This window comes from Amyelois transitella, chromosome 23 (assembly GCF_032362555.1).
Source record: "Amyelois transitella isolate CPQ chromosome 23, ilAmyTran1.1, whole genome shotgun sequence".
Classification (NCBI taxonomy): Eukaryota; Metazoa; Arthropoda; class Insecta; order Lepidoptera; family Pyralidae; genus Amyelois; species Amyelois transitella.
The window spans coordinates 3743077-3756076 of NC_083526.1; the positions used below are offsets into that span (position 1 = coordinate 3743077).

Here is a 13000-nt window from a genome sequence, read left to right on the forward strand (position 1 = left end):
AATTCATCTACTTTGGTCTTGTAGTTCGCTTTAACCAATCCAATCTACACTTTTACAGTTAAAAGTGAAAAAGTTAAGATGATTTTGGTTTTAGATTTTAAAAAAAAACCGCGTAGGTAATCTGATGATTTTATTAAAAAAAAAGAAGCTTAGCTTACAGGTCAGATCGATAAAAGATCACGTGTCGACGACATAATTGGGATGTACCACTAGCAGCGGGTCGTCTTCTATTTCTTGGTCTGAAGACTTCTGAGACGCTTTGAGGCCCGTCGTCGATAGGGGGATGATTACTTGGTCCTGCAAAAAGTTATAAAACCTCATATTTTATTAATCTTCTTCCTCACGGCGTTAATCCCGATTACATACATACATATTATTACGTCTTTATCCCTTGCGGGGTAGACGGAGCCAATAGTATAGAAAATACCGCAAGGCCACGTTCAGCTGTTTGGCTTTATAATGGAGCTGAGATTCAAATAGTGACAGGTTGCTAGCCCATCGATTACAAAATGCTCACTTATCCGATGCGCCTCTTGACCATGATACTGTATTGGGTGAGTCAGGTTTTTATACGAACGTCAGACGTCCGCAACCTTTGCAGGGAAATCTAACGCGTATTAGATAATGATTAGTTACACACCCTATATGAGTATGCAGATTACATCACGACGTTTTTCCTCACTGTAAAAACATCGGTAAGCACTCAAACTAATGATAATTTAGAACAGATTCGTGGATAAATTGGATTTGAATCGTCGTCACAGATAGAACAATATACATACGTGGTACATGAGCCGGTCAATGACCTTCTCGACGAGCGTCTTCCTCTCCAGCAGCTCGTCTTCGTTCTCGATGCGCCCCTGCGTCACCAGTTGTTCTAGATACCAGCTCACTACCGCACTCTTGCGCATGCCGGAACTTTCTGATCCTGTTACAGATGAAATAAATTGCTATTTGACCAGGTAAAGCTTTATTTATTATTATTAACTAACTGTGCCCGCGACTTCGTCCGCGTGGAATAGTTATTTTGGGCATCATCGTAGCCCTCAAGGATGAATAATTTTCTCCATTTTTTTTCACATATTCCATTATTTCTTTGCTCTTTATAGTTGCAGCGTGATGTTATATAGCCTAAAGCCTTCCTCGATAAATGTAAAAATAATTTTTCAATTAGAACCAGTAGTTCCTGAGATTAGCGCGTTCAAACAAACAAACTCTTCAGCTTTATAATATTAGTATAGATTTACAGGACTGACTGATTGTACCAACGCACAGACCTAACCACTGGGTCTAAAGATTTGAAATTTGGCATGTAGTTTCTTTATGTGGTCTAAAGGTGCACTAGAAAGGATTTCTCAAAATACCTGTGGTAACAGAAATTACCCGATTTTTTTTATTTACGCGCTGTAAATGTCGTACCTTCAGATTATGTACCTTTTTTACGGTGTAAGAATTTTCATGATCAATTCAGTATTTCCTGAACCAGAACACCTGTCGCCTTTACAAACCTTTAAAAATAAGTTACAAACGATGGTTGCTAAGGTACGATAATTTCGGCGCGTTACTGTTGGTGAAGTGGTCAGAGCGATTGGTTTTCAAGTCGGAGTACCGAAGCCTTAAGCGAAATTTGATAATTTCCAAAATATTAAGGTACTAAACATACAAGATGTAGTACATACCTCTGGTTTCAGCCTCGTTTTCCTCCTTCCTCATAAACACGACTAACATATCACTGAGCGCTTTGTATTCCTCGAAGGAAAGAGTCAGTTTCTTCTTTGGAGCTGAGTCGCCGTTCACTTGACCATCTGCAATACAAATAAAACTTTATTCTTTTTCTAGTTTTCATCCCGGTTAAATTAACTTCATTATGTTTTCGAAACTTGTTTGACCATCTGCAATACAAATAAAACTTTATTCTTTTTCTAGTTTTCATCCCGGTTAAATTAACTTCATTATGTTTTCGAAACTTGTTTTCTTTACAATTTTTTTGTCATATTTCCGGGAAATATAATGTCGAACTTATTATGTCCTGTCGAAATAGAAATCTAATGAATTAGTGCACTTCGAAGAAGAGTTCTAGATTCTGTTGTAGTGTGACATTTATCAAATTAGCCAACAGTCTCATAAAAAATTAAAAGGCTACGTTCAACTGGATGATAGGTTGGTAGTCTATCTTAGTAGGTAATCTGTAGTAGCTTGTATGACATTCATGAGAAAGGGATGCTCATTGTTTCAACAAAGGATCTCTATGGTGTCGCAGTATTATTTCTCCAGAAACGATTCCCGTGGAATTTGTGGGCAATAGCTAATAATAAAATAATACATACTGGTGCCATTGGTACCGTTGGTAGCAGGTACTTCTTCGTCAACTTCCATGGTGGGTTCGAGCTGGGGCTCGTCTTCGTCCAAGTGGATGTCAGGCTGCTCCACTCGAATGATGGACTTGTTCAGTAATCTGAAAATTTCATTATTAATTTTCAGTTGATATATGAATTTTATGGTGGGTCTTATTTTTAAGGGTTCTGTATTTTGTGCCATAAAAGACTTGTGCATATTTTTTTTTATTTGGTAACTGATTAAAGATTACCAGCTTAACTTAATTTTACATAGTTAAACATTTTAACAAAGGCTAAAATTGAATCACCAAAATATTGCTAAAAATTCGTTAGCTATAAATGTAACAATCAATGACTCTATCTAGTTATCTTCAGTGATTCTATAAAACCTCTTTATCAACTATTATGCCTCAAGAGGAAATAATAAAAAGCCCATTGTCCATCACAGGCTGCCAAGCGGAGTAAGGTCCCATAGCCGTTCTTTCGTGATTAATTTACAGTGTTACATTTTAACATGGTTTGAACGCCCTTCAACTCGCTACTGACCTATAGGCCTCGGCCACGTGCTGCGCGGTGACCCGCCCGCTGCAGTGCATCTTGGCCATGGCCTCCGCCAGCCGCACCATGGACTCCAGCTGCCGCACGGTGATCCGCCAGGACCCCGCCCCGGCGCTGGTGCCGTCTCTCGCCCGGAGTACTGTGTAGTATTCCACTAATAATTTGCCGGCGTCCTGTTGGAATTTGAAAATATAATTATTACGCTTAAAATCGGAATAATATAAAGAGATGTCAGATTTGTTTAGGGAATTTGAACAATATGGAATTGGAATCTGGACACTTAAAGTTTTGTGAAGATATTTTTTCAAGTCTTTTGAACTATGTATATCGGTTTAAAGTATTGCACAATAAGAATTTCCAAAAATTCTCTTTAGCAATTGTATATATTACATCATCAATAAAAGCGTGCATCTTATATCCCGGAAAAAATACTATTCCTGTGAAATTTGTAGTACAAGCACTACAAACGATTACTATTAAACACTCTACACGTACCTCGGTAATAATCGGTTTGAACGACCTCGCGAACGCGATGTACCTCAGCAGATCTTCCCTAGAATACACGCAGTCATACGTCTCCTCTTTATTGCAATGCAAATCTACAATCTTCCTCGCGATCGCATAATCCACCATTTCGCTGCTCTCGTCTATCAATATGAAGAACAGGTCGAATCTGGACATGATGGGCGCGCTGAGAGACACGTTCTGCTGCAGAGACTTGGCGCGGTCGTAGCGGCCCCCCACGGGGTTGGCGGCCGCCAGGATGGAAGTACGCGCGTTCAGGGTCGCCCGGACACCGGCCTGGGGACCAATTTATATTATATCATTATATAAAATAAATAAATAAATAAAATAAAAATATAAGCTTTCAATATATTTATTTAACACAAATGAACAACATATTTATACGCATGTTTAGCAAATAAAAAGTCATTAAAATTTTTAATACTACAGCATCTTCGTAATGACGTTTTTCTTGAGGAGACACATTAACCATGATCCGGGGGTCAAGTCTTCAAGTCATTGCTCTTTTAGGCGATGAACTATCAGAATCTTTATTCCATCATCAATGAAATATGCAACTGAAGTTGGCCTTTTAGTCTTTTCGAAACTATATGGGCTCTGTCTACCCAGTAAGACCTTTTTTTATCTCATTGGTGCAAAGCTAACAACACAAAAACACAATACTATATTAATATTATGTGCAAATCATTGTGATTTCGATTCTGCTTATTATAGACGTGATTATTTTGTGCTTGTAGCAATAACGATTTTTATTACCTTGGCCAGTGATATAGTCTGTTGTTCCATAGCCTCGTGTATGGCCACTTGATCAGCGGGGTCCATCTTGTCGAACTCGTCTATACAACACACCCCGTTGTCGGCTAACATCAGAGCGCCCGCTTCAATCACGAAGTCAAACGATTCTTCGTCCTGGAAAATTAGAATTTTTAGTTAATGGTACTAAAACTTTGTTACATAAGATAACTTGTCAGCTGTCTTAGGATATCTTGACAATTAATTTTGAATTGGTTGTAATTATTATTGGCCTGGTGGAAACTTTGCCAAACATCCGCCAGAATTGCAAAATCACTACTTTCTTCAATATTTGGAGGTCAGTTTATCTATTCCGCTTGCTCTCATCTATGCGTGTTTTATCATCATCCGTTTTTTGTTTTGTATCGATGTAGAATTGTCGTGTGAGTATCAGGTGATATCAGATGTTTCATCAATATATTTGTCTCTTGCGTAAGCTATCTACGCACAATGATTTATTGTTATATTAGTGACCCGCTGGTGTAGTGTATCACAGTAGTAGCTCACCCGCACGACGGCGGCGGTGAGGCCGGCCGCGGAGGACGCCTTGCCGCTGGTGTAGTGTATCACAGTAGTAGCTCACCCGCACGACGGCGGCGGTGAGGCCGGCCGCGGAGGACGCCTTGCCGCTGGTGTAGTGTATCACAGTAGTAGCTCACCCGCACGACGGCGGCGGTGAGGCCGGCCGCGGAGGACGCCTTGCCGCTGGTGTAGTGTATCACAGTAGTAGCTCACCCGCACGACGGCGGCGGTGAGGCCGGCCGCGGAGGACGCCTTGCCGCTGGTGTAGTGTATCACAGTAGTAGCTCACCCGCACGACGGCGGCGGTGAGGCCGGCCGCGGAGGACGCCTTGCCGCTGGTGTAGTGTATCACAGTAGTAGCTCACCCGCACGACGGCGGCGGTGAGGCCGGCCGCGGAGGACGCCTTGCCGCTGGTGTAGTGTATCACAGTAGTAGCTCACCCGCACGACGGCGGCGGTGAGGCCGGCCGCGGAGGACGCCTTGCCGCTGGTGTAGTGTATCACAGTAGTAGCTCACCCGCACGACGGCGGCGGTGAGGCCGGCCGCGGAGGACGCCTTGCCGCTGGTGTAGTGTATCACAGTAGTAGCTCACCCGCACGACGGCGGCGGTGAGGCCGGCCGCGGAGGACGCCTTGCCGCTGGTGTAGTGTATCACAGTAGTAGCTCACCCGCACGACGGCGGCGGTGAGGCCGGCCGCGGAGGACGCCTTGCCGCTGGTGTAGTGTATCACAGTAGTAGCTCACCCGCACGACGGCGGCGGTGAGGCCGGCCGCGGAGGACGCCTTGCCGCTGGTGTAGTGTATCACAGTAGTAGCTCACCCGCACGACGGCGGCGGTGAGGCCGGCCGCGGAGGACGCCTTGCCGCTGGTGTAGTGTATCACAGTAGTAGCTCACCCGCACGACGGCGGCGGTGAGGCCGGCCGCGGAGGACGCCTTGCCGCTGGTGTAGTGTATCACAGTAGTAGCTCACCCGCACGACGGCGGCGGTGAGGCCGGCCGCGGAGGACGCCTTGCCGCTGGTGTAGACGGCGCGCGGCGCGAGGTCGCTGACCTGCTGCAGCAGCTGCGACTTGGCGGTGCTGGGGTCGCCCACTATGCACACGTTGATGTCGCCGCGGAGGGTCGTGCCTGGGAATACCGACCAATTTATACTTTGCTAATAACTTTTGTAAAATTATCCCTTTTTTTTTTGAAGTCGGTTAAATTTGGAAAATTTTTAAGTGTAACAAATACTTTTTGAGTGCCGAGACTAGCTTTAGAAAAACAGGAACTTAAAGCAACATTCTATCAAAAAACATACAATGGATACGTAAGATTCAAAAGTACTAAACAGTTTGCTTTCTTTAATATTATTTTTGAAAGTTTTTGTTACCTTCAACAGTAGTTTTTGCGACGCCTCCAAATAACATAAGAAGAATTCCCCTCTTGACCTCATTATTGCCATGAATGCTTGGGAACAGACTTGTAATTAAGTTATTGTAAAGATTACGGTCTCTCGACATCTCGTATACCTAAAAAAATAAAACAAACAATTAGTTCATAATAAGGCTCCTGTTACAAGTCAGGTTGTAATGATTCCTTGCATGGTATAGATAGAAATAGATTCAAGTCAAAATTACAATACGATATGAAGTATTGCTCAATGACAACAACATAACTAAAAATAGCTTAAATAGTTACAAAAAAAGGTGTAACTTAATGTAAGTTTTGTTGACTGTTTACACTCCTCATTAAGGCACTTGGATAAGACTTCACTGACCTTGTCCCACTCTTTGTCAGTCATTTGCTTCCTCATGTCCTCAGTGGTGAGGTCGTCGGTCGCCATGTCAGCTGTACCAAATCTACGCGATATCGCTTGTACACTGCATGCTAAGAACGCGGTCCTGTGAATGAAAGGAATTTATAAAAGTTTCCAGGATCATTCACCAATAATAATATAAACATTAACACACACAACACATAAACTTAATTCCCTCTAGCTTTTGCCCCCGAGATAGGAAGGGTTATTCCAGAATATCTGTCTCTTGCTTATCAGAATTATTAATTTCTTTAGCATGTGTCAAATTATATGCCCATTTCCTTCTCGTGTCAATCTGCACGAGCATTTCCCAATGCTACAAATTGTGGAGTCTACTCTCTTTTCGGCATCTCCCCTCTCAATTAAAATGACTTGCATTATAAAATATCTTGCATACCTTGATGTCATACTTATTCATTGATTACTACACACTGATTGCCTTTGTATCAGAGAGAACTAATGCCAGGAATAACAATATAATAGGAATAGCCATTATACTTTTAAATATCTCACTTGTAATGTAACTCTCTCACACCAAGCGCTTTCAGTCCCTTAATGCCCTCCATCTGGCCCTCGTTGGCCTGTCTCGTGCGTGTTGTGAGTTCCGCTTTGGCCCCTGGGAATGATAGTGATCCCACGTCGGGGACAACAATCAGACTTCCTGTGAAGTCATAGCGGTCTCCAGCCTGAAATAGACACAAACATTTTGGAACTCCATAGGTTAGTTACATATGTTACTAATTGTTACAAGTTGTGAAATTAGGAGCTATGACACAAAATTTGATAAATTGTGTTCTTTCCTGTGGCTTGCTGAACAATATGGCTTTGTTTTTGTTACCCAGCTTTCCTGGTATTCTCATTACCAAGGCAGTTTTTTGGTGTCTTAAGGATACATACCTGTACTGATTCCACAGCCTCTGCCCTCAATATGACTTCAAGGGAGCGAGGTATGCATCCCCTGGGTAACTCTGCTTGAGTCTCCTGTATGCGGATCTTCTGGAAGTCCACAAAGACGGACTTATCCGCATCCAACATGAAACGGCGACGGTTTGCACACACAGGGTTACGGCAAATGGTGGGGATTGTGTACTGAAAAGATTAATCAATAGATTATTTATTTGTACAAAAGATATAGAACAAAAACGAGATTTGCCCCTATAGTCAAGGATCATAATAAAAGTACTTATGATGTCAGGTGAAAATGAATATCAATGCAGGATATATTTTTCAGGATTTTTTTTTTAAATAATCAAATCAAACTTTACCTTAAATTGTTGTTCAACATTTTTGATAACTGTCTGGCAGTCTAAGCAGACAAAGGTGCCCAAGACCAGCTCGGGATGCACCGGATGTGTTCTCACTATCTGACCTGATATCCTGATCAGTGTCCCAATTTTAGCTGTCGTCAACTCTCTAACTTTATGCCGAGTAGGAACATCCACAAATGACACATAACATTCTTTATCCTGTAAATCTTTTTTGTCTCTACTCTCCGCAAGACTTAAAACATAGTTCAGTATTGCTTGGTTAAGAAACGGGTAGATACGGTAATACTCTTCAATTATTGTTGTGGCAAGATTCTGATTATACTTTTCAACATCATCAAAACTAACTTCTAGTGTGCTAAGTTCAGGTTTAATCAACTCTTTTGCCTGTTTCTCATACTTAATTTCATTATCTTCTTTGAACCTGTAGCAAAAACATAGTTGCTTGTCTATTTATGACCAAGTATAAAAATAAATGTTTGATTTGAAAAATCTTTACTGTTTTTCATTGTATCGAAAGATTTGGTTACAGTATATGAGAGTTAAGTCATTACGAAAAAAATATTAAATTGGAAATTGCTGAAAACTTACTCTTCAAGAAAATCCTGAAATAGTTTTTGGCATCTAACCCCAATTTCATCTTTTACTTGGCTTTGTGTGGCAAATGTATCTGCTACATCCATATTGGAATTTCAGATTCACCAAATATGATCGGAACTACTAATACTTTACCAACACAAGTAATAACATAAAGATATAGCAAAACGCTTTGCCGGTATAAAGATCCACAGTTCTTCACTAGCGAAACGGCGATTTATGTTGAATCAAACTATCAAAGTTATTCATTAAACAGTATCACAAGTTTAGAACTCATATAATTATTACTATTAGTGCGGTTACAAAACCACAATTTAATGGAAAAACAATATTTTAAAGCAAAAAAGCAACGTGCGAGAAACAAACATAAAAAAAATGACACTTTATTAAAGTAGTGACGTTTTGGCGGGAAATATTTTTTTTTACTCTGAGAATCAAGCAAAGGAATCAAACAACCAAAAAACAACAGAAGAAAAATTAAAAAGATTGGTAGAAAATTAACGGTCACTGTCATTTATGTGTCAGTCACGTGAAAATAATCAACGAAACGAAACAAAACAAACGTGAATGAAAATTAAAAGCTTTGGTAAAAAGTTGTACATACTTTTATGTAATTAAAACTATTTTTTCTATTGAGATGACTGAAAAACATGTTGGTTTTCTGTTCAATGCAGCGTCCTGCCTGTTTTCAACTGAAAATAAAAACGTTAAGAACATATTGAGAAGTTATTACCTGTAAGTCTGGCTTGCGCTCCCGTGAGAATTTCCTCAAATCCAATCATAAACTTCTTTTTTTAGGCCTGTCTTACCAAAAGCTCTCTTGGCTAAGGCAAAATCCGGTGTAATAGTGGTTTTGACTGCAATTTGATGTAATGGACAGGTTAAAAGTATGCCCGCCGCGGAATATTAACCCTATTTTGTGGTGAAAGAATTAGCCCTTTCAAACAAAACAATGATTTTAAAACTTTACATCTTTATAATATTAATATAGATATAAAATGTTTAATTTCAGGATGAGATGTGATGAAATATCTAAGACAGGTGTTCTTCCAAACAGATATTTTTCACCTAAACTTAGATGTCCACATTGTTGCATTGAATGGGACAATAGTTTATTAAAGGTAATGTTCAAAAAAGTATCTTCAAGCATGAGCTTATACAGATATGGCATTAAGTAACTTCCTTCACATTTTATTTGAGACTGATTTTTTAACTAATCAAATTCTATAAGCTGTATTCAAAATCATTGCCAAAATGCCAAAGATCAAACACTGAAAACTGTTGGATAGCTTCAAGGTCCAAGTTAATGTATGATACATAACATACTTAGTAGAAATGAGATTGTAATCTTAAGGAAGATTTTTAAAGTAAAATCTATATCCCTTACAATGTAGACAAAGCCAACAGTCTTGAAAAGACTGAAATTGGCATTAAAATGTATATAGTGAAAGTTTGCTAGCCTATCACCTTATTACCTTAGTTATGTTTTACAACATCCATGTGAAAGATATAGACTGGTTTTATTCTAAAGTGCAGGGAACCCCATGGTATTCCGTGGGAAAAATATAAGAACCTGCCCATGGTTGAATCGGTAAGGTGCCTGGTTGAAATGTATGTGGCACAAAAAGGCGCAGTTTATAATTCCACTTCTGCCATGTACCAAAGACTATTTTCAAAGTTATGCACATTAGTTTGAATACTAACTGATGCTCTTATGGTGAGTAGAAGAGTAAAGGAATATGCAGAAGTGTAGCCTTGAGCATAAAAGTCACTTTGCCATTATTAAACTTATATGCCATCCATCCATCTGTCTTGTCATTCAATTTATTGAACTTTATATGACATTTGTATTTCGTGGGGTGTGATTCCTGGCAACAATAAAAAATGAGAAGAGCCAATCCATCTCTTTCCCATGGATGTTGTAAAAGGCGACTAAGGGATAGGCTTATTAACTTGGGATTCTTCCTTTAGGCAATTGGCTAGCAACCTGTCACTATATAAATATCAATTCTATCATTAAGCCAAAAATCTGAACACGGCATATCAGTGTTTTCAGGACTGTTTGCTCTGTCTACCCAACAATGGATATAGACATCATTATATTTATGTATATAGATGGTAATATCATCATGCCCTTACAGATTAAATCAAGAAAACTCAGCAAACAACAGCGGCGACGGTTGCGACTTAAAGCAGTCAAGAAAAAGGATCCCAATTTACTCAAGGAGTTATCTTATAAGAAAGAATTGGTAAAATATATTAATAAAAAAAAGTGAGTTAAAGTTACAGTGAAATAATTTTGAATTAAAATATATTTTTGTATTACAGGAGCATACATGTTCATTTTGTAAACACACCACTAGTATACCAGTAGCAAAATTGGACAGAGAAAAAGATCCACAAAAAATTTCTGTAGGTACAACAAATGGAATTGAAGAAAAAAAGAAAAAGAAAATAGATAATGTTGTTTTAAATAATCCAAAGAAAAACAGTCAACAAATCAATGTATATGCTAATTCTAAGGACATATTTTCCTTGAAAAATAATGAAAATACTTTGAAGACTGTTAAAGAACAGCCTAAAGTAATAAAAAATAATAAAAAGAAAAAGGATAAGTTTGCTGGACTTTGTCAGAAGGCTGTGCTTGCTACAGCTAAGTTAAAAGAAGAACAGAAGAAACAGAACAAACTTAATTTATTCTTAAAACCATCTACATAAATAGGTAATGAAATAACAGATTTGTTGTATGAAATATATTTTTTTTGTAAAGTATTTCTAGTCTATTTATTTATTCTCCTTATTATAATCAAGTGTATATCCATAACATTAGTATTAGTATGTCCTGTAATGACATGTAGATCACCTTCCCTGTAGTTTTTGTAGAAATTGTATGAATCATTATTATCTAAATATTTATATACATCTATTCCTTTTTTCTTTGCATCTAAAATTAGATTTTTGTGACCCATAGCCCCAGCAGCATCAGTTGGGCCATCAATACCATCAGTACCAGCACTTAGGAAATTGACATCAAAATTATCAAAGGAATCTTTAATTTTGTTAATTTTTCTTGAAAATTCTAGAGCAAGTTGTTGGTTTCTTCCTCCTTTTCCATTTCCTTTTACCTCAACAGTTATTTCTCCACCAAAGATCAGGCAAAGATCTTTATCTACGACACAAGCATCACTTAATTGCCTTGGTAAATTGGAGACTAAACCAGGAATCTCTAGATTTTCGAGTTTCTCTTCTAACAATTTTGTATCCAATTGACCAACTACAAACTGACAAATATAATTTGTCAATTCCACATATTTTTCTGCCACAATTTTAACATTACCTGTAACTTGGTTTGAAATTTCTAAGGGCCAGTAGTTCAATTCCTTTGCTTTATTGTATGCTGCAGGAATACTTAATTTATTTGATCCTATAATATGATTTTTGACGTTATCATTGGGAAATCCTTTTGATTTCTCTTTTTTTAAAACCTCTTTAATTGATGGAGGTAGGACGTCGTATAGTTCATACTTCTTAATTATTTCAAGTGCTTTCTGCTGATTATCCTCGTCTTCAGTAGTTGGTCCACTAGCTATTAAATCCAAAGGATCTCCCACAATATCGGAAAGTATTAATGAGACAACCTCAGCAGGTTGTGCTTTGATAGCTAACTGCCCTCCTTTCACATCAGAAATTCTCTTTCTTACACTATTAAGTTCTGTGATATCAGCACCTGAGTTACCCAATTGTTTTATAAGTCGAGTCTTCTCTTCTATAGTAATTGGATCTTTTGGTAGAGGAAGAAGTGCCGATCCTCCTCCTGATATGAGAACTAAAAGTAGGTCATTTCCACCTAATTTAGTCACTAGTTCTTTTATTTTCCGGGCAGTTGATACTGCATCAGCATCAGGCAAATTATTCTGCGCACCCTCACAGTAAGTAACATTACTTTTATTTTTCTTATGAACTAAACTTCCAACAGGAATACTAATAATTCCTTCACAAATTTGGGTATTTAAAATGTTTTCTACTTCGATTGCCATATTCTGAACGGCCTTTCCAAATCCAACTAAGTATAAGTTCTTCTGTTGTAAATTATAGTTCTTACCAGCTATATTCAACTGTTGGTTAGTCACATCAAATTTGATTGATTTTCTGATTAGATTTTCGGGTAGAACTGCTGATACACTACTCTTGAATATTTGCCGTAAATCACTGATCGTCGATTTAGCCATATTTGCTTTACTGAATTTTTTAAGAAATAAAACTGTAATCTTTGTATTATTGTGTAAGTGTAAGAAGTTTCTTATCATTGTATATTGTGTACAGATTATATCATTATTTATTTTATCATTGATACACATGAACCTCATAACATCACACTTGATACAAGCATGTTGCACTTAATATTGTTTCCTTAAATGAATCAAGGTCAGTCTTGTCATTGCCAAAGTCGAATTTATTCCGTTTTAATAAAAAAAATATCAAACGGCGGGTATTTTCCATAATAAGCTAGTCAGTTATTTTTATGAACAAAATTTCACTTTACAAATTAAATATATAGTGAGTCTAACTCGCTCTATTTCATGCGGAACGGAACGTCGATTGCA

The 13000-nt window shown here is 38.4% G+C and overlaps 3 protein-coding genes across 4 annotated transcripts; 1 reads left to right on the plus strand and 2 right to left on the minus strand.

The window, feature by feature from the left end:
* Nucleotides 1-113: 113 nt before the first annotated feature.
* On the minus strand, nt 114-8776 carry LOC106130746 (DNA replication licensing factor Mcm6). The gene is made up of 14 exons (XM_013329665.2): nt 8391-8776; nt 7800-8223; nt 7432-7623; nt 7048-7220; nt 6496-6619; nt 6109-6247; nt 5707-5864; nt 4176-4328; nt 3390-3695; nt 2883-3067; nt 2328-2455; nt 1680-1805; nt 783-928; nt 114-297 (listed from the first exon to the last, which is right to left on the minus strand). The coding sequence occupies exons 1-14, from the start codon at nt 8480-8482 to the stop codon at nt 178-180; spliced, it is 2466 nt and encodes an 821-aa protein (XP_013185119.2). The 5' UTR covers nt 8483-8776; the 3' UTR covers nt 114-177.
* Nucleotides 8777-8929: 153 nt separating this feature from the next.
* On the plus strand, nt 8930-11168 carry LOC106130683 (uncharacterized). 2 transcript variants are annotated; one of them, XM_060950918.1, is made up of 4 exons: nt 8930-8982; nt 9409-9517; nt 10538-10645; nt 10725-11168. In XM_060950918.1, exons 2-4 carry the CDS (start codon nt 9410-9412, stop codon nt 11112-11114), a joined length of 606 nt encoding a protein of 201 aa, XP_060806901.1. In that variant the 5' UTR covers nt 8930-8982; nt 9409; the 3' UTR covers nt 11115-11168. The 2 variants fall into 2 exon arrangements, with proteins under 2 accessions (XP_060806901.1, XP_013185036.2); XM_013329582.2 differs by having other exon boundaries at nt 8936-9131.
* LOC106130682 (glycerate kinase) lies at nt 11074-12798 on the minus strand. Its single transcript, XM_013329581.2, has one exon. It carries the CDS (start codon nt 12761-12763, stop codon nt 11177-11179), a length of 1587 nt encoding a protein of 528 aa, XP_013185035.2. The 5' UTR covers nt 12764-12798; the 3' UTR covers nt 11074-11176.
* Nucleotides 12799-13000: the final 202 nt, after the last annotated feature.